Raw genomic sequence first — 23154 nt, 5'->3', positions numbered from 1 at the left:
TAAAGAGGGTGCACGCAAAAGTTCATACTCACTAGGAGCCTGATTCAAGTCCTGCTGAAGTCGATGAGAGTGTTTGGATGAGGGTTTGGATCAGGCCATAGGTCAATATTCACTTTGGTGAGGATTTTCCTTAGTGCTGGTGTGGGGGATGGTGCATAGACACTATGATTTTCCCACCCTCCCCCAAGCCCTGCTCCCTTATGCCTACCTCTGACAACAGCATGGATCCATGTACCTGTGGAGGGACTACCACGGAGGCTGGGAGAAGAGAAGCTACAAGGCCACAGAGGAAACACTACACTGTTCTGCTCTTCTCAGCAAAAGATCCACCAAGTTTTCATTCCTTCCACCCACAAAGACAGATGGGACAATAGGGCTCATGATTTTCTCAATTAAAACAGAATCCCGCATATTAAGCAGAACATTTGAAACACTTTGGGTGGCCTGTTTGTGATTAGAAATGAACCAGCCAAGCAAATATTTCAGTTACCTTGTCCTCCCAGTTCCCATGCTGCCAGTTTCATAGAATCATAGAATCTCAGGGTTGGAAGGGACCTCAGGAGGTCATCTAGTCCAACCCCCTGCTCAAAGCAGGACCAAATCTAACTAAATCATCCCAGCCAGGGCTTTGTCAAGCCTGACCTTAAAAACCTCTAAGGAAGGAGATTCCACTACCTCCCTAGGTAACCCATTCCAGTTCTTCACCACCCTACTAGTGAAAAAGTTTTTCCTAATGTCCAACCTAAACCTCCCCCTCTGCAACTTGAGACCATTACTCCTTGTTCTGTCATCTTCTACCACTGAGAACAGTCTAGATCCATCCTCTTTGGAACCCCCTTTCAGGTAGTTGAAAGCAGCTATCAAATCCCCCCTCATTCTTCTCTTCTGCAGACTAAACAATCCCAGTTCCCTCAGCCTCTCCTCATAAGTCATGTGCTCCAGCCCCCTAATCATTTTTGTTGCCCTCCGCTGGACTCTCTCCAATTTATCCACATCCTTCTTGTAGTGTGGGGCCCAAAACTGGACACAGTACTCCAAATGAGGCCTCACCAGTGCTGAGTAAAGGGGAATGATCACATCCCTGGATCTGCTGGAAATGCCCCTACTTATACAACCCAAAATGCCATTATCTTCTTGGCAACAAGGGCACACTGTTGACTCATATTCAGCTTTTCGTCCACTGTAACCCCTAGGTCCTTTTCTGCAGAACTGCTGCCCAGCCATTCGGTCCCTAGTCTGTAACAGTGCATGGGATTCTTCCGTCCTAAGTGCAGGACTCTGCACTTGTCCTTGTTGAACCTCATCATATTTCTTTTGGCCCAATCCTCTAATTTGTCTAGGTCCCTCTGTATCCTATCCCTACCCTCCAGCGTATCAACCACTCCTCCCAGTTTAGTGTCATCTGCAAACTTGCTAAGGGTGCAGTCCACACCATCCTCCAGATCGTTAATGAAGATATTGAATAAAACCGGCCCCAGCACTGACCCTGGGGGCACTCCACTTGATACCGGCTGCCAACTAGACATGGAACCCTCCAACTGCTGTCACTCGTCAGATGTTTAGACTGCATAATGTTTTGCGCACTAAGTTAAACCAACAGTGTAGCTCTAAATTTGCAATAGAGTGAATTGATACAAAATAAATCTGTGCTTATTCAAAGTCAACAATAGAAGGTAAATATAGAAATCTGACAGATTTTGAGAACTGTATGTCTCAAGAATTGATGAGAAACAATTTGTTCCATCCACAGAATATAGCATGTCTTGTGGCTAGCTACACAACACCTCTGCCCTAGTGAAAAGTGCAGTCAAGGGGTAATATGGCCAGATCCAAAGCTCATTTATATCAGTGGGAGTCTTTCCATTAACTTTAGTGGGCCTAGGATCATACCTATAAAGCAGAGGGGCTGGAACTTTGGAGACTTGGATTCTATTCTTGACTTTATCACACTGGCTTCCTCTCCGAGGGACTATCCTACAGCAGAAAAAGGTTTGTTGATATAGCTATACAGGTCTAGTTATACTAAACCCTTCTAGTGTACATTCAGCATCTACCAGCAAAAATGTGCTTTTGCTGGTATAGCTTATACCAGTTCCCCAAACAAAATAAGGACTTTTATGCTGGTATAACTGCACCTACACTAGGACTTTTACTATTATAGAAATGCTGTAAAAAATCACACCCTTAATCAACATTATTATACCTGCAAAAGGTTCTAGTGTAGACCTGGTCTAAGAGTTAGTTGTCCCCTCTGTAAAATGGAGATGATAATAATATTAATCCACTGCTGAAAAGCTCTTTACATTTTTCAGAAGGAAGATGTGGTACATGTGAAGTGCTGTTATTACTTAGAGGAATTGGAATAACCTCATATCTGGAAGGACAAAGTTTCTAACTTGTTTTGTAAGTCAGGAAATAGGTGGGGTAGAATATTATGTTCCGATATGGGGCCCCTTTGCACTGTTACACTAGCACAAACAGGTGAGAAACTTGACAGAACTGGCCAGATGGGATTTATCCTGTGTAAGGGAAATCCCCAAAGAGCCTACAGCTGTCATGGTGCTTCCTTCAGCCTGTGAACACAGCTCTGCGGCACTCAGGTGTTGCGTACCCTCTGCGTAAAGTCTCAGAATCCTCCCCCTCCCTCATTTTCTTACACTTAAAGGAGCAGTACTCAGAAAACAGAACCCAAGCTGCATTTTCCACAATAAGTATGTATTATTTAAAAATACAACTGCAGACACTAATTAAAGGTAGGGGAACTGACCTGAACTTCCACCCAAACTCACACCTTCCCTTCATGCCAGTTTAGAAATATCTGGATAGCCATTTTCATTCTTGCTTGCCTCTATACTTGGCTCCAGTGAGCCTTGGAAGTGGAAGTGCCTAAATGCTAGGAGACCAGCTCATCAATTGCCTGAATGTCTTTAAATCTGCTGGCAAACCATGCAGATCTTCGTGCTCCCATGCAAAGGGCTGTTCCACAGTGTGCTGTTCCCTGATCCCCCCTGCATCAGGAGCCATGGTACCAAAGCTGTAGGATGGGCGTTAACGCTGACTGTCTTAGCATTATCTTGCAGGTCTGTTGTGGCTGTTCTTCAGCTCGGCCCCCTCTCCCATGCAATGGTTGGTCTTTAGCCCAAATTTGTGGAGCCCCATGTGCATTATGCTCATGTTAAAAGGCATCCAGAGGCTTAGAGGGAAGGGAGTGATGCTCCTTTGACATTGTATGTGAAATGACCTATCTTGAGCTGCTTTCACCCCATCTGAGTTTAGAAGCAGGGTTAGGAAGATGATGTGGCCCAGGTTGTCTACGTGCTCCTGAAAGGATTTACAATAAAAATATGGATAAAAGTCCAGTAAAAGGAAGCAGCTATTCTCCCCCCCCACCACCAAAAAAAAACCCCCAACCAAGAATGCATTTTAATTATTGCAGTCCTATCAAATTAATTGATCTGTCCATTATGTACTTATTTCTTTGTGGCTCTCATAGAACAAGATTAGATATTGGGAATGAGGAAGGGCTTTGTGTAACAAAAGGGCACGGTAGTTAATCTTTGACAGCAGGCAATAAAAAAGTTATTATGTTTGTATAATAGCTGTTCAGTCACTTTCTGTGCTGTGATTCACTCACCTTTATGAGACGTGTCAATAAATATTACACATGTTCCTCTTTCAAAGCACCAAACTCCTACTGGGGGAATTCCCAGAACACACTATAAAAGGGCTCCCGTTGTCCTTTCTCCATCATACCTGTTTGCTGAGAAGATGAAGTATGCAAACTTGGCTGTGCTGCTGGCCTTTCTACAAAATGCCATTACACTGAATGCAGCCACTACCACGCTCCAGGATGTGGTAAGATGTGTATTATGATTTTCACAGGCTCTAATGTATTCTTTTTTCCTCTCACTATTCATGTTGCTAGGAAAATCTTTTAAAATTATTTGAGGCAAGTTTTCAGATCTCCACTCGTTCTGTGGGCTCTCTGCAGGTAGCAAGTGTAAAATATCACCTTTAACGAATGTGCTGGGATTTAATTATAAATCTGAAAACAAATTACACTATTTTAAAAAGCTAAAATTCTGCCTTCAGTTAGGTGAATGCAACTCCCATTGAGAATTGGAATAGAGTTTAAATGCAAAATGCAGGTTGTAATTAAGTAACTATGGTTTGTACCTGAGACGAGCTCAATCCACAGATGCAAACACCCCACAGCCTTTTGGAGTATTGAAGATCTGGATCTAGATCTCAGTGTCTCAGGTTCATTTACCCAGCACTTTGAAAATATAATGCACTATATGAGTTCTAGGTGATACTATTAATGAAGTCTCTTGGTCTAGTAGGCCTTGAAAGTGCTGTGGATTCAGGTAGTGAACTCAGCATCTAAGGGGAGGGAATGTTTTTCACTGCAGCATGATTAAACAGTGGCAATTCCTGGCAGTAAGAATCAAGGCTGAAGTGTAAATATATAATGATAAGCTGAGGACGGGGGAATTTAGTATGTCGGAAATTTCTCCTCGTTATGCTCACTCTTGGGTAAACCATAATTTGTGCAGACATTTGTAAAATTTATGATGCTCCTTGTAACTCTGCTGTTAATCACTATCAGCCCCCCCTGTACAACACTATCAGGGGGCCAGACAAATGGCTGCGTACGTTATCTTTTTGACAAGCTGGCACAAAAAACCCCTGTTTTCTCTGAATCAATTTAAACAAGTGGCCCTTTTCCTGCCATCTTCCAGTTCCTCAGCTGTCCAGATGGCTGTTTTAGGGGCTCCTTAGGAGTGGGACTGTCTGACTGGCTGAGGGAGTGAGGGAGCAGGTGACGGGAATGCAGCAGCATGAGGAGCTGAACAGGTTCGAGGATGAAGTAATGGGAGGCCTTCAGGGGAAGCTGGCTAAAACTGGGGCTCCAGAGCTCTGTCAGAATGGAGTTTTGCTTCAGCGTGGCTTTGAAGTTGTGCAGCCGGGGATGACACCTGCCACGCAGAGCTCCTGCATGAATGGCACATTGCTCTTGTATGGCTGCCTAGCAGCTGCCTCCTTGTGCCTCCTTCCTGCCCCACACTCCCCTAGTTTAAACACATCATTTGATGCACAGTTTATCAAATGGTTTTGCAAGCATTGGAGACTGCCACGGTTCCCATTCGGTGGAGCTCAGCTGCGTACATTGGTGGGCTGCATCCCTGCGGTATAGTGTTTTGTGCAGTACACAGGGCCTTGATTCCTGTAGACTCCCAGGGATGCATGTTAAGATTGAAGAGTGACATCTAATCTTGCCAGTGTTATGGAGGGGTAGGACCTGAAACCTTATTCCATAAGATGGCAGTGAGAGGGTATATATTACTTTAGCATAAATAATGCACATTGTTTTGGACAGAGCATTTGAGCACTTGTGGCCTTTCATTGATCACAGGAAGCTTTTTTCAAAGGAAGGACTCCATGAAACAGAGTTGTACCAGAAGAAACATTAACTGTCCCAGCAGTCAGTCAGAAATCCCAATCAACGTTAGAGCTGCTGGAGGCGGCTCCCTTAACAAAATCAAACTGTTTCAGAATAGTGAGGAATCTGGAATGCTGATTGTCTGTCGGGAGAGGGGGTCATGATTTAAATAGGGATGGGACACGTAGCGTATTGCATTGTAACAGACGTTTCTGTTTCCTTTCCAGCCTACGCCTCTTCCTACCCTGGTGGAATATCTGACAGAACCTCATTCCACACGCAGCAAACCTCAGTTCATGCCAGAGGTATACCATTGTTCACTGTTCTTGGAAAGTTATAGTAAACATCATCATTAAGATGAGAGAGATGCGTGGTCTAGTATATTAAGTGCAGGACTGGCAATGAGGTGGTTTAGAGGTCTAATCCTGGTTGTCACAGGTCTCTGTGTTCTATGCCAAATTGCTGAGTCCAGGATTTTCAAAATTAATTTCATAAATTTAGGCTCCTAAATCCATATAAAGTTGCCCAAAAAAATGGCCTGGTTTTCAGAAATGCTCAGCACCCAGCAGCTCTCATTTACTTTATTAAGCTACAAATATTTGGATCAGGCTGAATAATATTTCTTTTAGACTCAGATACCTTTATGTAATACATGATTTAATTTTACAAACAGAACTTTTGCAGTCAAGTCCTGGCTGCAGGCTAGGACAGTTTGCTCTCTGTTAAATACTAAATGAAACCTATTTAGCTTTTAAAAATAGACAGACCAACCAACCAAAAAGAGCTGAGCTTCAGCATATTTTTATATAGGACTTGGAAAGATGTTATGACCAAAGTTAATAATTCTATTGACATTGCACTGTGATCAAAGGGGTCAGGGATCCAGGAAGATCATTATTAATTGTTATCATTAACAATAATTAATAAACAATTAATACTGCTTATGGTTTCATCAATATCATGAACCCAGCATACAATAATGCCAATGGAAGAAATGAAACAATTCTGTCAACATTATATTAAGTTTGAGGAAGCTATGAACTTGATGTGACGTTAATGTGAAAAGGTCTTAATCTGCAACCATTGTTCATGCTGAATAGTTCTACTGAAACCTGCCCCTCTAAATTCCTGCTAAACATCATCAGCCTTTAATTCTTAGTTCTTACAGGAGTTGAATGACTCAACCTATTGATACCATTTATTTTTTTGGAGGAAGGATAGTCTTATGGTTAAGGCACTAGTCCAGGACTTAGGGAATTTGGGATGGTCCAGTGGTTGGGGCATTGGCCTGGGGCTTTGGATAGCTGGATTCAGATTGCTGCTCTGCCACAGACTTCTTCTGTGATCTTGGGCAAGTCATTAACTTCTCTGTGCCTCAGTTCCCAATCTATACAATGGGGATAATAGCACTTCCCTATTAACAGAGGTGTTGTAAGACAAAATACATTAAAGATTCTGAGGTGCTCAGATAGTAGGGCAATGGGTGCCATAAAAGATAGAATTCTTGCCCCTGCCACAAATTTCATGTGTGATCTTGGCCAAGTTACTTAAACTTTCTGGGTCAAATGCTGACTCCGGTTGAAGTCAATGGCAAAATTCCCATTGCCTTCAATGGAGCTCCTCATTGGTATTTCTTCCTCCCACCCTTTATCTATCTTGTATATTTAGACTTTAACTTCTTTAAGGCAGGGGCTGTCTCTTACTATGTATATGTACATCTTGTAGCATAATGAGGCCGAATCTCAGAGGGGGTAACTAGACATTCCTATAATATAAATAATATTTTTTTAATAAGTAGATGAATCCATCCATTGAAGTTTGGTGGGTTTTTGATAGTTTAAATCCACATTTAAAAGAGTTATTGAATTTATTAAATAAACATAGATAAAGGACAGTTTGCAATCTGTATCAGGGATAAAATAATGCCCCCTCCCCACAGGCTAGCACAGATGGGGACCTTATGAAAGGTAAGTACAATAACCATATTTATCTGTTCATTGGATGTTTTCTCTCTGCTCCTTTTTTCACCATTCCTGCTAAGCAGAATGCAAATCCAGTAATGTGAGGAGTCTGAGGGTGGCAATTCCAAAAGCACCTAAGGGACTTAGGAGCCCAAGGCCCATTTTTAATAGTGACCTAGGCCCAGATTTTTAAAAAGTATTTAAGCATTGCTGCACTCAGTGTTGCAATGCCTAACCAATTTAGGTGTCTCAATTTCATTTTCAAAAGGGATTTAGGAGACCAAATTTAGGGATTGCGTTAATCAATAAAGGAAACACTGAATGTGGAACATAAGCCTGTTTATCTCACTTTATTGGAAGTGGACATATTTAGTCATCATACAAAACTACTCATAAAAGTGATATTCAACAGCCAATATTTTATTATTTTTTAACTCTAACTACTGCAATTAAAAAACTTGTTTATGCCTCTGTGCACTGATGGAGCAGTGATAAGTGTCCATTACTCCACTCAATACCCTGCAGTAGCAGGCATACCAGCTCTCATGTGCATGTGGTTGAGTATGCAACCTGTTTACCTGGGCTAGCTGAAAAATATCAAATGAAACATATTCCCAGTGGGGAAAATAGAGTTTAGTCAAAATCAAAATTTTCCATGAAAATAGATCAATTTCTGTGGATTCTTCCATCAATAAAATCCAAACAAAACTTTGTAAAGTGCTCTGAAATTAATGGACTAAAAGCACTAACTGGACCTGATGCAAAGACCATTAAAAGCAATGGAAAGACTCCCTATAAGATTACTATGATTATTTCCTGCTCTGCCATTGACTCACTGTCTTATCTTAGAAAAATCACATAACTTTCCTGTACCTCAGTTTTGCCAGTGTTAAAATGGTTATAATAGAATTTAACTACCTCTATAGAGGTGTGGTGAAGCTTAATGAATCAATATAGGAAAATACTTTGAGTTTATTGGAAGAAAGTTGTAATAATAATAATACTTAATAAATGCTTTCAGGGTCAGTATTAGTATTAATTATTACGCTCAACTTTTTCCTGCTTGGGGACTGTTGTCAGTCCTTTGCTGTTGTTTCCTAGTAGCATATTGACAATTTTTTATTTGCTTTCTGAAACAAACTTGTTCTTACAGCCATTTGCCAATGTAACCGGCTCTTTGAATGAAAATGGAGTATGCCAATGCTCAGTGTACCTGCCAGACACCGCGTTTCCTGTGCAGAAGGTCGAGATGCTGGAAATCACAGCCCGAGTGCTTTCTGAGAAATTTGAAATAGAACTTACTAAAGTAAGGATTTTTGGTTTTTCTTTTAAAAAAATCTACCAGTCCTATTTTTAGTGAATGTGAAACAGTCCAGCAGTCAGAACTTTGCAGGGCCTGCCTTCCAAGCAACTGCAGTGAGGGGCATGTAAAAACTGCAAGGAAAAGGGTGATTAAACATAAAATGTTCAATATTGTAGCATGCACGCAGGGCCTTATAACAACATGAGTTTCAAGTATCCTCAGGCCTCATTCCTGGGCCTATAGGCAGTCCCTAGGGAGGTTCGGGGCTTGGGGTGGAAGTGATGGATCCGTCTCTTCTGGGACCAACTGTGCCGGCCAATTGCACGAGCCCGCAAGGCTTCCCAAAGCATGGGGCCTGGAGCGGTCGCCCCAATTCACCCTACCCAAGGGATGGCTCTGCCTATAGGCACATGGTGTACTTGGAGGGATGGATAGAGAGCTATGCTACTCTTTATGAACCATGGAACAGTCTTGTTGGCTTCTAATTGCTATATACAGTCACAGAGGAAGCCATGATTCCTGCTCCCTCCTGTGTTATTACTTGTATGTAACCAGCTTATGGGAGGGAATGAGGGAAAAGAGAGCAAATGTCAGTTCAGCCCAGGATGAAGCATGGGCAAAAATCCACCCCCTGACCTCCTTCATTCCCATAACAGTTGAAAAAAAAATCAGTTATTTTCTCTGTCAACATCTGATGCTCTAGCAATGACTGCTGAATTATGCATTCTAGTTAAAGACAAACTCCTTACACATACACTACTTTGCTTGTTTGTTACAAGGATTCAGAGATCATTTTTCTTGCAAAAAGCAGACAAAACTAGGGGACTACCATGGTTTCTTGAGAGAAGGAGAATCTACATTTGATTTTTGCTGGTAGATGAATATTCAGGGTTTAAATTAGGTGTCCGTGAGAAAGCGTTTGACTTCTCCAGGAGCCAGACATCTTAAGAAATGAAGTGTCCTTGAATTAATCAGTAGAAAAGGCACAGCAGTGAATTATAAATTCTAACCATAAATATTCATAACTCTCTTCTAGTATAATCAAGAATAGATAAGAAGTTATGCATAAAAACACAACAATGGGGGGGCATAATCCTATAGAAGGTCTTCTCAGTTAAAATAATTTGCTTTGAAATAACTAGCGCTAACGATGACATACATTCAGTTGTCAGTGAAGGTATGAAGGGCAATTTGACAAATCTCAGTGCCTCTCGGCACAAGAGCTACCTGATCACTTTAGGAGGAATATGGAACTTGACATTAATGATCCATGAAAACACTAGGTATTTAAGGGCTCCAAAGTGCTCCGAAGTGTGGTCAGTGGCAAAATTTCAATTGCTTGCAATAGGACAGGATCAGGTCTATAATTCCCATCCTGAAACTTGGACTAATTCTGCAAGACCCTCCCAAATCAGAGAGGACTGAAATAAGACCCACCTGAAGCCAATCTCCTATTGAAGTGAAACTCTGCATTGGGAGTTTTGCCTGAGTAAGGACCAAGTACGGATGGCAAGAATTGACTGATTTTTTTGAAACCCTGTAGCCATTCTCTATTACTGGGGTCGGCAACTTCTGGCACGTGGCTCGCCAGGGTAAGCACCCTGGTGGGCCGGGACAGTTTGTTTACCTGCCGCGTCGGCAGGTTTGGCCGATCACGGCTCTCACTGGCCGCGGTTCGCCATCCCAGGCCAATGGGGGTGGCGGGAAGCTGCAGCCAGCACATCCCTTGCCCGTGCTGCTTCCTGCCACCCCCATTGGCCTGGGACAGCGAACCGTGGCTAGTGGGAGCCGCAGTCGGTCAAACCTGCCGATGCGGCAGGTAAACAAATTGGCCCTGGCGAGCCGCATGCCAGAGGTTGCCGATCCCCTGCTCTATGAAAAAAATGGCTGGACTCTAGTGACCAGATCCTCAGCTGATGTCATTTTCTTGAAGTCAATGGAGCTCTAGCAGTGTATACCCATTCAGGAGTTGGCCCTCACTTTTCAACCCCAGTGGTAGATACCAAAAAAAATCTTGACCTAATCCAAGTTTCACTGCACTTTATCATGTTGCGTCTGACCAGCCAAAAAGTGTTACAATGCATCCACTTAGATATGGTGTGACAAATCCTACAATGTGATCCCAGGCAAAGAGACATCAGGTCAGAAATGAAAACAAACAAACTGTATTTTTGTTTAACTACGGGGGTGTTACAATTTCATAGTTAGTTATTATGTTGCTTGACTATAGAACGAAAAAGATACCAGGCATTGACTTGTTCCTCTCTGAGTTCAAGTAAAATTGAAATGTCTGGAGAGGGGCAGAAGATGCTTGAATCTATGTGCATATCTGTACTTGCCTCATGTAAACATATTTCTCAGGCTCTCTTTGAAATGAGTTTCTTACCTTTCTAGTTGTAAAGATACCCCTCAGTGTGGAACCCAATGTACTGCTTGTTTCCTGAAAATACCTATGGACAAAATGAAACAATAAAACCAAAAGATCATCCTAGCGATAGAGGGGTCTGAACCAAAATTCTGGGTTCCAAGCACCCCCAAATTGTGGGGATGTTCAGATCCACATCCATTTTTGCAGCCCAGACTCGTCTTTACACATTATGGAGTGGGAGCATCTATTGAATTACTGTGAAATTTGAAACAACTAGGCAAATCATAAACACTTCGATTTTAGTTTTGAATCCGAGAACCACTTTACAAAGAATAACAAACAGATCCTCAACTAATTTAAATAGATGTAGCACCATGGAAGTTAGTTTACAACTTGCTAATTTACACCAGCTGAGGATGTGACCCAAATGCCATAACTACATTTCACCATCCCATTGTGGTTGGGTTCAATCTTTCCTTACTTGCTTAGTCAAAACTCCATTTGAAGCTAATGGGAGATTTTCCTGAGTAAGACTTGCAGGATCCAGCCCCTTAAGAGGTGCTATACATGTATTAGAAGTCCTAGATATACAACTTGATTGAATCTCTAAGCTTTCGTCTGATTGTAGGCTGCTAATTCAACAACCAAGAGAGGCCCTTTTATAAAATCAGCAGGCAGTGAATTTCACAAAGAGATACTGATATCCCAAATCAGTAAAAAACTGTAGCCTGAAAATGTTGGACTAATTTTTTCATCTGTAATAATTATCATGATGAAAAAATTAACCTGTTAGACTAATGCAGGAATCAGCTTTGTTTGCAACAGTGAAGAGGGGTATGGCTCTCTTTGTGCACCTCATTAAAAGGGAAGAATAGCAACTTTAACCCCCTGGGAGAATGTACCTTTCAGTGCTTTGACCACAATGCCCAGAACATGCTTGGGCAATAAAAATAGAAAGTGCAAACACACCTGCCTAACAGAGACGAAAACTATATTCAAGACAGATTATTCTGTTGGAAATATTCCTCTTGATCTCAGGCTGGGTTATATGCCATGCGGGTGGCATGCTCACCGTGTGATCATGGAGGTCAGACTTGCCTGTGGCCAATGCACTTGCACGTGAATTGCTTGCTTATGTCATTTCTATGCCCCTTTCCCTCCCTCTCCATCCTTTTTAATTTTATGCCTTCCTTCTGCTTCCTCATTCCTCCACCTGTGTGCTGGAGGAGTGTCTGCTTGCATGCTGAGAAACCTGTGTTGATAAATACCAGTTTCGGGTAACTGACACAATAAATGAACATTACAGATTTTCTCCCTGCCCTTTTCAGGCCCTTAGTGTGACAATGCTTGCAAAGCAGGAAAAACTAGATAGGAATTATTCTTATGCACGCCTAAAATAGATGAATTTTATATTTCTTTAAGGGTGAAATTCACCTCCTGCAGAGGTCCACCACAAGGCATATGCACTGCTCAAACCCCACTGCAAAATTCTGTGATGAATGTGAGATGCATGGTGAATACTGATCTGTACCCAAAAATGTGGTTTATGTACTAGATTTCTGAGATGGTGTGTTGGCCTATTAGAGGGAAGCAGATGGTTTCAACACAATCCTCCACAGGTAGATACAGTCACAAGCTATTAAGGCAAAATGGGTCTAACTGCCAAGCATTAGAGCAGCCATCATAGGAGGCATTCTCTGAGATGGCCTGGCTGGCCAACTGGGAAAAAACAGTCTGAGGTAGAAGGAAGACTGAGCTGTGTAACACACTCCAAATAGGGCTTATGTAGTGCTCTGCCTTGTGCTGGCCCTCTGCATTTTGGCCAAATTGAAGAAAACAGATCAATACATCTGAGAAAACCAAAACTCCTGGGCTCAGGCCTGAAGCTCTTACTTATGAGAGTAGCCCTTACTTATGCAGGTAGTCCACTGACTTCAACAGATTGGAGATTTGACATATTTTTGGCAACTAGCTTTTCTTTTAAAGCATTTGTTTTCTTAAAGTATTTTAATATTATGAGCATCGGGATAGATACTCACATTTCTGAACGTTTGTGCCTGTGGTATAGGTAATTGTACATATCAGTACGCGTTTTCTCCACATGGTTGCCTATTTTGTGCTCACCAGTTTGCCAATGCAAATTTATTTTTGTGCATGCGGCGGGTTCATGTGCAAATTTTATAGGCACAGTTTAGACACCAACTTTTAAACATCTTCCCCACAGAGGTTACTGGTGAACTCTCCCAGCTCTCATTGGATTTTTGTGAGTAGCAAGGTAGTCAGAATCCATCTAAATCCTCTCTTCAAACAACATGGATCTTCCTCTATGGACTGGTCCATGTTAGGGTGGAGGTAGGGAAATTTAAACATACCTATGGTGAATGTCCAGTCAGTTAGCTTCATATATGGAGATAAATTTAAACAGACACTATTTGTTTTGATTGCCAAGTACAATACATTTTATTATTCCTTAGCTTGAATTTATACAGGACTAAAACTATGAGAGCCAGATCCTCAGTTGGTGTAAATCAGTGACTCAGTTGGTGTAACCAGGAGATATTCTAAGACCTGAAACTCAAAAAAGAGTCATAGGGAAGTGGAAACTTGGTGAAATTACAGAGGATGAATATTAAAAAAACCCAACAGAAGCATGAAGGGACAAAATTAGAAAGGCCAATGCCCGCCCTCCCCCCACCAAGATTAATCTAGCTAGAGACATAAAGAGTAACAAGAAAATATTTTACAAATGTATGAGAAGCAAGAAGATGACCAAGGACAGGCGAGGCCCATTACTCAATGACGAGGGAAAGACAATAACAGAAAACACAGTAATGTCTGAAGTGTTAACTGCCTTTTTTTTGTTTATATTTTCACCAAAAAAATTAGCAGTGATTGGATAACATAGTGAACATCTGCGTAAATGGGGTAGGATCTGAGGCTAAAATAAGGAAAGAACAAGTTAAATGTCTTCAAGATGGCAGGGCCTGATGAAATACATCATAGAATACTTAAGGAATTGGCTGAAGATATTGCTGAGCCATTAGCAATTATCTCTGAGAACTCAGGGAAGATGGGAGAGATCCCAGTGGCCTGGAAAAGGGCAAATATAGTACCTATCTATAAAAAGGGGAATAAGGACAACCCAGGGAATTGTAGACCAGTCAGCTTAACTTTGGTACCTGGAAAGATAAAGGAGCAAATAATTAAACAATTTGCAAGCACCTAGGAAAAATAAGGTGATAAGTAGCAGTCAATCTGAATTTGTGAAGAAAAAATTACATCAACCTAATATCCTTCTTTGACAAGGTAACAACCCTTGTGGATAGTGTGGACACAGCAGATGTGATATATCTTGATTTTAGTAAGGCTTTTGATACTGTCTCACATGACCTTCTCAGAAGAAAACTAGAGATATATAGCCTAGATGAACCTACTATAAGGCAAGGCTGTCCAGAGGATTCAGGGGGCCTGGAGCAGAGCAATTTCGGGGGCCCCTTCCATAAAAAAAAGTTGCATTACTATAGAATACTATATTCTCGTGGGGGCCCCTGCAGGGCCTGGGGCAAATTGCCCCACTTGCTCCCCCCTCTGGGTGGTCCTGCTATAAGGTGGGTGCCCAACTGGTTGGAAAAGCGTATACAGAGAGTATTTTTCAATAGTTCACATTTGAGCTGGAAGGGCATATTGAATGGGGTCCTGCAGGAATCTGTCCTGGGTCTGGTTTTATTCAATATCTTCATAAATGGTTTGGATAATGGCATAGAGAGTACACTTATAAAATTTGTTGACAATACCAAGCTGGAAGGGATTGCAAGTGCTTTGGAGGACAGGATTAGAATTCAAAATGATCTTGACAAACTGGAGAAATGGTCTGTAATAAACAGGATGAAATTCAGTAAAGACATATGCAAAGTACTACCTTTAGGAAGGAATAATCAATTGCACAAATACAAAACAGACATGACTGTGTAGGAACATACTGCAGAAAAGGATCTAGGGGTTATGTGGCATCACAAATGAAATATGAGTGAACCATGTAATATTGTTGCAAAAAACCTGAACATCATGCTGGGATGTATTAGCAGGAGTGTTGTAAGCAAGACATGAGAAGTAATTCTTCCATTCCACTCAGCACTGATAAAGCCTCAGCTGAAGTATGGTGTCCAGTTCTGGGCACCACACTCTGAAAAGATGTGGACAAATTGGAGGAAGTCCAGAGGAGAGTAACAAAAATGATTAAAGGTCTAGAAAACATGACCTACGAGGAAAGATTGAAAAGATTGGGTTTGTTTAGTCAGGAGAGGAGTAGCCTGAGGGGAGGTGAAAACAGTTTTCAGGAACCTAAAAGGTTGTTATAAAGAAGAGGGTGAAAAATTGTTCTCCTTAACCACTGAGGACAGGGCAAGAAGTATTGGGATTAAGTCACAGCAAAGGAGATTTAGGTTACACTTTAGGAAAAACTTCCTAACTATAAAGGTAGTTAAGCACTGGAATAAATTGCCTAGGGAGGTTGTGGAATCTCCGTCACTGTAGGTTTTTAAGAACAGATTAGACAAACACCTTCCAGGGATGGTCTAGATCAGGGGTCGGCAACCTCTGGCATGCGGCTCGCCAGGGTAAGCACCCTGGCGGGCTGGGCCAGTTTGTTTATCTGCTGCGTCAGCAGGTTCAGCCGACTGGGGCTCCCACTTGCCGCGGTTCACCATCCCAGGCCAATGAGGGTGGCGGGAAGCGCCACGGGCTGATGGACGTACTGGCCGTGGCTTCCCGCCGCCCCCATTGGCCTGGGACGGCAAACCGCGGCCAGTGGGAGCTGCGGTCGGCCGAACCTGCCGATGCAGCGGATAAACAAACTGGCCCGGTCCGCCAGGGTGCTTACCCTGGAGAGCTGCGTACCAGAGGTTGCCGACCCCTGGTTTAGATAATACTTAGTCCCGCCTCAGTGCAGGGTTCTGAGGTCCCTTCCAATCCTACATTTCTATGAGTTTATGTTAAATGGCTTCCCTCAGACTCAAAAAGTAGTTTAGTCACAGTTGCATGAAAAATTGTAACTCTGAAAAGAGGGTCCTCTTATCTTTGGTTTGCCTCCTTAAGCTAAATCACTGAGATTCAGTAGTCAGACACATTATTATTTGTTTAATTGATCGTATTTGCCCTGCATGAGTATTGATGTACCATTTACTAAACTCCCAAAGACCTGCCCCAGCATGTACTGAGGTTCAGTGTATATCTTGGAAAGAATTATTATGGGGAAGTCTCTTTTCTGGTTGTTACAAATCCCTGGTCAGGAATCTGTAGGCAATATCACCAGGACAGTAGAACAGCAAAGCTCTAGTTTTAATGAAAAACTGTACCCATATCAAATTTTTAAAAGTCAATTTCAGAGCTGTCCTCTTGATTAAAATAGATCTGAAAAAAATTGTGACTGGTGCAAAACACTCTTAATTCATGTTAAGATAATGCAAAAGTTGCCAAATTGATTTTTAATCCAACAAATTCATTTTAAGTCTGAGAATATGCATGAGCAATTTCAGTCCAGAAGGTAATATTTAGGGAAGTGATAAGCACCTGAAAATTGGGACTTATAATGGAAATGCCTTCTAGTCCATAACTTCAGAGTTGCTAATTTGACACAATAATATAATTCTATTTATTCCTGCTGAGAGATACTTCTTACCTTTTGGAATGCCATTAAGGAAAAATGGGTACAGTTTTAAGTCATGTGGGAAGAAGATTATATCTTTCCCAAGATGTTCCATTTGTATGGAACTTAAATTTTTCAGAGAATGCTCCAAATTCATATAATGTTCTTGACATTCTTCTTCACAGTGTTTGCACCATGACCTTTACATTAGTAGATACATGTGCAAAAGTATATTTATCCAGCCATCTGTTTAGTGGTTCCACATCTGAAGAGGCTGCTGCGCAACACTTATTCTACCTAAAGGCTCAAATAACTATTTCACCTCAACTGGCCTTCATTTAAATCAGTTTCAGGATGGATGGATCGGATTTGTAATAGTGCACTGTGCTAAAATATCCCCTTCTTCAGGGGACTCAATTAGTTCTAATGCAGAAAAGATTAGATAGTATTTGCAGAGTGGTGGCCTGACCAGTGCCCACTGAAGTCAACAGAAAGTCATCTTGGAGAAATTGGTGGCTCTTTCGTTATCTTTTTCAGCCCCAGAGAGTAACTCTATACAGCAAGTGACAGGCCGCAGCAGTGAGTCTCTGAGCCCAGGTCAACAGACTCGGGCTTGCACTCCGTGCTAAAAATAGCTGTGTAGGTATTGCAGCTCAGGCTGGAGTATAGGCTCTGAAGTCTAGGGAGGGGGCTATTTTTAGCACTGCTATTTTTAGCACGATAGTGAAAGCCCACATTTGTCAACGGGCTCAGAGATTCGCAGCCGTGGGCTGTGTAGACATACCCCCAAGTTCTTCATGTACATCGCTTATCTGAAATAATCACTGCAGATTCCCTGGTAGAATCTGGCCCCAGAAATTCTATATAATCCTGGATAAAGTTAACTCCTAGAGGGAACATTAGTGCGTGTAAGCGGGTGGCTTGCCCTGTGCAGGCTGGAGGGCCTGGGGCTCAGGGCCGGATTAACCTTGTGTGGGCCTGGTGCCAAACATATTTGTGGGACCCCCTGGGGATAGTGGAGCATGGCGTGGGGAAGTCAGTCCCCACAGCGAGGGGCTGGCTAGGGGCAATGGGGCATGGCATGGTGGGGTGGCCCCACTCCGCCCAGCCCAGTGTGACGGCACTGTTTACAAACTGGCAGTTGCCAGATATACCATGGCCCACCCGGCCCTGTGCTGCCGGCATGCCTCTTCCTCTCAGGGCCGCCCAGAGGATTCAGGGGGCCTGGGGCAAAGCGGGGGAGCGGCGGCGCTTGTACTCACCCAGCGGTGGTCCAGGTCTTCAGCAGCATTTTGGCGGCGGGGGGCCCTTCAGTCACTCCGCGTCTTTGGCAGCACTGAAGGCCCCCCCCCGCCGCTGAAATGCTGGCTGAAGACCCAGACCACCGCCAGGCCAGGGCTCGCCGGGCCCCTGTGGGGCCCGGAGAAAATTTCCCCACTTGCCCCCCCCAGGTGGCCCTGCTTCCTCTTGGGGGCGGGCCTGGGCCAGGCCCCACGGTTCCCTGCCCAAACACCCCCCTGCTCCCTATGCCCAGCATCCCCTGGACCTGCTATGCCCATTTGTGGTGCCCCTCCATGTATCCCCCACCACAAATGCACAGTGCCCTGCGCATCATCACTCTGCCCAGTGCACCCGCACCCACAGCCCCACCTAGGGTTACCAGATAGCAACTATGAAAAAACGGGATAGGGGGGTGGGGGATAATAGGCGGCTAGATAAGAAAAAGTCCCAAACCACGTGACTGTCCCTTTAAAAATGGGACATCTGGTCACCCTAGCCCCATCATAACTGCCGAGCACCGCCCTACAGCCCGACCACAACTGTCCAGCACCCACACAGAACCCCCACTCCCTAGCACCCCAAAACACATAAACCTCCCCCACTGCCCAGCACCCCCGCCCCTCACAGCCCAGCACCCCCCACTGGCCCCCCAGATACACACTCCCCTCACACCCCACCCCCTGGCTGAACTCACTGCTGCTGGGAGGTGACTGTGTCGGCTGGGCTGAGCCGGCAGCGTGGCCGGGGCTGGTCCAGTTCCCGGGACGGGAAATTGCTCTGGCTCCTTGGGACCAGTGTGATCACCCCGGCGAGGGCCTGCCCCTGTCCTGGGCAGCCTTTCAGGACCCTTTTGCCAGGAGGGGCCCAGCCAAGCCCCCCACATTGCCCCTTCCCCCCTACACTGGCCGAGAGTGGCCAAAGCCAGAGCTGCACAGGGGTCTGGCCAGGGGGTGGAGAGAAGGTGGGGGCGGGGGGCAGGCGGCAGAGAGGAGCCAGCGGGCTGGAGGGGCCTCAGGGCTCAGTGCAAATGGAGCAGGCCAGGCCAGGGCCCCTTCTGAGTGTGGGCCCAGCACCTTGGCACCATTGTAAACCTGGTATTGCTGGGGCAGCCAACCCTGATTACTGAAAGAGGCACACCTAACAGGGATCAGGTGATTCCCCTATAAAAAGTAGCTGGAAGCTGAACTCAGGGAGAGCAAAGACTGCTGAGAGTGAGGAGGCTCCAGCAGAGTCCTGGGATTTGTGACTATGGTTTATCTACACCAGTGGTGCCCAACCTTATTACACAGGAGTGCCACATAAACCTTATGTGGGCCAAACAGATTCTACATATTTTATTCTATGTATATTTATATAGGTAAAAAGTTTGTTTACCTGCCGCATCCGCAGGTTTGGCTGATTGTAGCTACCACTGGCCGCGGTTCGTCGCTCCAGGCCAATGGGGCCTGCGGGAAGCGACGCAGGCTGAGGGATGTACTGGCTGCCGCTTCCCACCACCCCCATTGGCCTGGAGCAGCGAACCATGGCCACTGGGAGCCTCAATCGTCCGAATCTGAGGACGCGGCAGGTAAACAAACCAGCCAAATGTTGCTGATCCCTGGTATATTGTGTTGAAGCTGGCCGCAGGCCTTATGAAATACTCTGGTGGGCTGTGTACAGCCCACAGGTTGGGCACCCCAATCTACACTGTCCAGCAGTTTGGACAACAGGGGTATGAATAGGAATGTGCACCAATGCTGCACTGTAAGTCACTCATGTAGATGCTGCGGGTGCAACCCACAAGGTACCTAGTTTGCCTTCACGTAATCCTCTTCAAACAGGACTACATTAATGGGAAGAAGGAACCTTTTTGTTCACACTCCTGGCATCCACCCAGGGGAGTTACAGAGCAGCACTATACTGCAGGGCAGTATAGATGTAGCCCAAGATTGCAGCTAGGAAGTGCTGGCAGTAGCCTGCTAAGGCAGGGGAGAACATAAGAACATAAGAAAGGCCATACCGGTCAGACCAAAGGTCCATCTAGCCCAGTATCTGTCTACCGACAGTGGCCAATGCCAGGTGCCCCAAAGGGAGTGAACCTAACAGGCAATGATCAAGTGATCTCTCTCCTGCCATCCATCTCCATCCTCTGACGAACAGAGGCTAGGGACACCATTCTTACCCATTCTGGCTAATAGCCATTTATGGACTTAGCCACCATGAATTTATCCAGTCCCCTTTTAAACATTGTTATAGTCCTAGCCTTCACAACCTCCTCAGGTAAGGAGTTCCACAAGTTGACTGTGCGCTGCGTGAAGAAGAACTTCCTTTTATTTGTTTTAAACCTGCTGCCTATTAATTTCATTTGGTGACCCCTAGTTCTTGTATTATAGGAATAAGTAAATAACTTTTCCTTATCCACTTTCTCAACATACAAAAGCCAGCTCAGGTTTGGGAATCTCCCTAACATCCTCAGCCGTGAAGACTGAAGCAAAGAATCCATTTAGTTTCTCCGCAATGACTTTATCATCTTTAAGCGCTCCTTTTGTATTTTCATTGTCAAGGGGCCCCACTGGTTGTTTAGCAGGCTTCCTGCTTCTGATGTACTTAAAAAACATTTTGTTATTACCTTTGGAGTTTTTGGCTAGCCATTCTTCAAACTCCTCTTTAGCTTTTCTCATTACACTCTTGCACTTAAGTTGGCAGTGTTTGTGCTCCTTTCTATTTGCCTCATTAGGATTTGACTTCCACTTTTTAAAGGAAGTCTTTTTATCTCTCACTGCTTCTTTTACATGGTTGTTAAGCCACGGTGGCTCTTTTTTAGTTCTTTTACTGTTTTTCTTAATTTGGGGTATACATTGAAGTTGGGCCTCTATTATGGTGTCTTTAAAAAGGGCCCACGCAACTTGCAGGGATTTCACTTTAGTCACTGTACCTTTAAACTTTTGTCTAACTAACCCCCTCATTTTTGTATAGTTCCCCCTTTTGAAATTAAATGCCACAGTGTTGGGCAGTTGTGTTCTTCCCACCACAGGGATGTTGAATGCTATTGTATTATGGTCACTATTTCCAAGCGGTCCTGCTATAGTTACCTCTTGGACCAGCTCCTGCGCTCCACTCAGGATTAAATCTAGAGTTGCCTCTCCCCTTGTGGGTTCCCGTACCAGCTGCTCCATGAAGCAGTCATTTAAAGTATCGAGAAATTTTGTCTCTGCATTTCGTCCTGAAGTGAAATGTTCCCAGTCAATATGGGGATAATTGAAATCCCCCACTATTATTGTGTTCTTAATTTTGATAGCCTCTCTAATTTCCCTTAGCATTTCATTACTGTCCTGGTCAGGTGGTCGATAATAGATCCCTAATGTTATATTTTTACTAGAGCATGAAATTTCTATCCATAGAAACTCTATGGAACATGTGGATTCGCTTAAGATTTTTACTTCATTTGAATCTACACTTTCTTTCACATATAGTGCCACTCCTCCCCCTGCACGACCTGTTCTGTCCTTCCAATATATTTTGTACCCTGGAATGATTGCGTCCCATTGATTGCTCTCAGTCCACCAGGTTTCTGTGATGCCTATTATATCTATATCCTCCTTTATCACAAGGCACTCTAGTTCACCCATCTTATTATTTAGACTTCTGGCATTTGTGTACAAGCACTTTAAAAACTTGTCCCTGTTTATTAGCCTGTCTTTTTCTGATGTGCCAGATTCTTTTTTATGTGACTGTTTATCATCTGATCCAGCCCTTACATTATACTTTTCAGTCCTCTGCTCCTGACTATAACCTGGAGATTCTCTATCATCAGACTCTCCCCTAAGAGAAGTCTGCGTCCGATCCACACGCTCCTCTGCAGCAGTCGGCTTTCCCCCATCTCCTAGTTTAAAAACTGCTCTACAACCTTTTTAATGTTTAGTGCCAGCAGTCTGGTTCCACTTTGGTTTAGGTGGAGCCCATCTCTCCTGTATAGGCTCCTCCCATCCCAGAAGTTTCCCCAGTTCCTAATGAACGTGAACCCCTCCTCTCTACACCATCGTCTCATCCACGCATTGAGACTCTGAAGCTCTGCCTGCCTACCTGGCCCTGCGCGTGGAACTGGGAGCATTTCTGAAAGATCCTGAGAGAGCAGGAGAAAGACAGCCAAAGTTCTCCAAGCAGGGTAGCTTGGGAGCAGGAAGAGAAATGGTTGCTTGTTGGACTTTAATTTGGGACTCTGAGTTTTATTTTGAGTTTCTTTTGTGAATAAACCTAGGTCCCAACGAGGGGTATTTTGACCCCAGAAAAAGAGTGTGGAGTCTGCATAAGGGGCCGTTGAGGGGGAAACAGGCAGATGCTGCAGGGTGACCTCTGGCCATAAGGGGTTGCTCACAATGTGGTTGCCCTTGTTATAGTGAGGAATAAAAAAATGAAGATTATGAATGAAATTCTGCCCTTAGTAATGCATAGGTGTAAATGAAGGCAGAATTTGTCAAATTTATATATAAATGCATGTAATAAAGATGTCAAACATGCCTGTGATATATGCTAAACTGAACTTGAAAATGTGCTTGTTTTTTTTTTTAGGTTAGCCAATATACCAAAGCAATTGAAATGTATGAACAGAAAATCCAAAACCTAACCATCAAGGTGCAACATATGGAGTCGACCAGTGTTTCTTACACTGAGTTGGACTTTCAGTTACTGAAACTGGAAATCAATGAAATGGAGAGACTGGTCACTCAGCTGAAATCCACACTTGTTGGCAGCAATGTGATTGTTGAACAACTATACGTGGAGGTAGAGTATGAGGGTTATTCTGCCATTCAGAAACATTCAGTTCTCTATTACACCAGTGAAATTTGGAATGTCCCTACTATTGTCAGTGGAGTTACTCTGGATTTAAATCAGTGTAAATTAAAACAAATCTTGGCCTTAACACGTTTCTTCATATCTGGCAAAAAATGGCAATTTTTATCATTTGTGTGACTGAAAGCTAAAGTTCTTGGATGTTGCTATATGAAATAAATATGCTGTCTAAATTATTATAATAAATATTAATTTATGGGCACCTATGCTTGAAAGCTTCTGTGTTCTAACAAATATAATTAAAACCTTAACTTATTAGGGCAGTGACCCGATTAATATAAAATCAAGAACTGGAAAAGACTCAGACCTTCCCAATATTCAATA

The 23154-nt window shown here is 43.6% G+C and overlaps 1 protein-coding gene across 1 annotated transcript in view; it reads left to right on the top strand.

Moving 5' to 3' along the window:
• The first annotated feature begins 3766 nt into the window (after positions 1-3766).
• The window catches only part of OLFM4 (olfactomedin 4), a 33589-nt gene continuing 14201 nt past the window's right edge, over positions 3767-23154 (top strand). The window contains exons 1-4 of the mRNA XM_044982826.1: positions 3767-3855; positions 5671-5748; positions 8558-8710; positions 22549-22761. Coding sequence (XP_044838761.1) covers positions 3769-3855; positions 5671-5748; positions 8558-8710; positions 22549-22761 — 531 coding nt within the window. The 5' untranslated portion in view covers positions 3767-3768. The remainder of the gene's footprint in view (positions 3856-5670; positions 5749-8557; positions 8711-22548; positions 22762-23154) is intronic.

Source organism: Mauremys mutica, chromosome 1 (genome assembly GCF_020497125.1).
Source record: "Mauremys mutica isolate MM-2020 ecotype Southern chromosome 1, ASM2049712v1, whole genome shotgun sequence".
NCBI classification, from domain to species: Eukaryota; Metazoa; Chordata; order Testudines; family Geoemydidae; genus Mauremys; species Mauremys mutica.
Note: the sequence above shows the minus strand (reverse complement) of the source record. Positions and strands in the feature narration are given on the sequence as shown.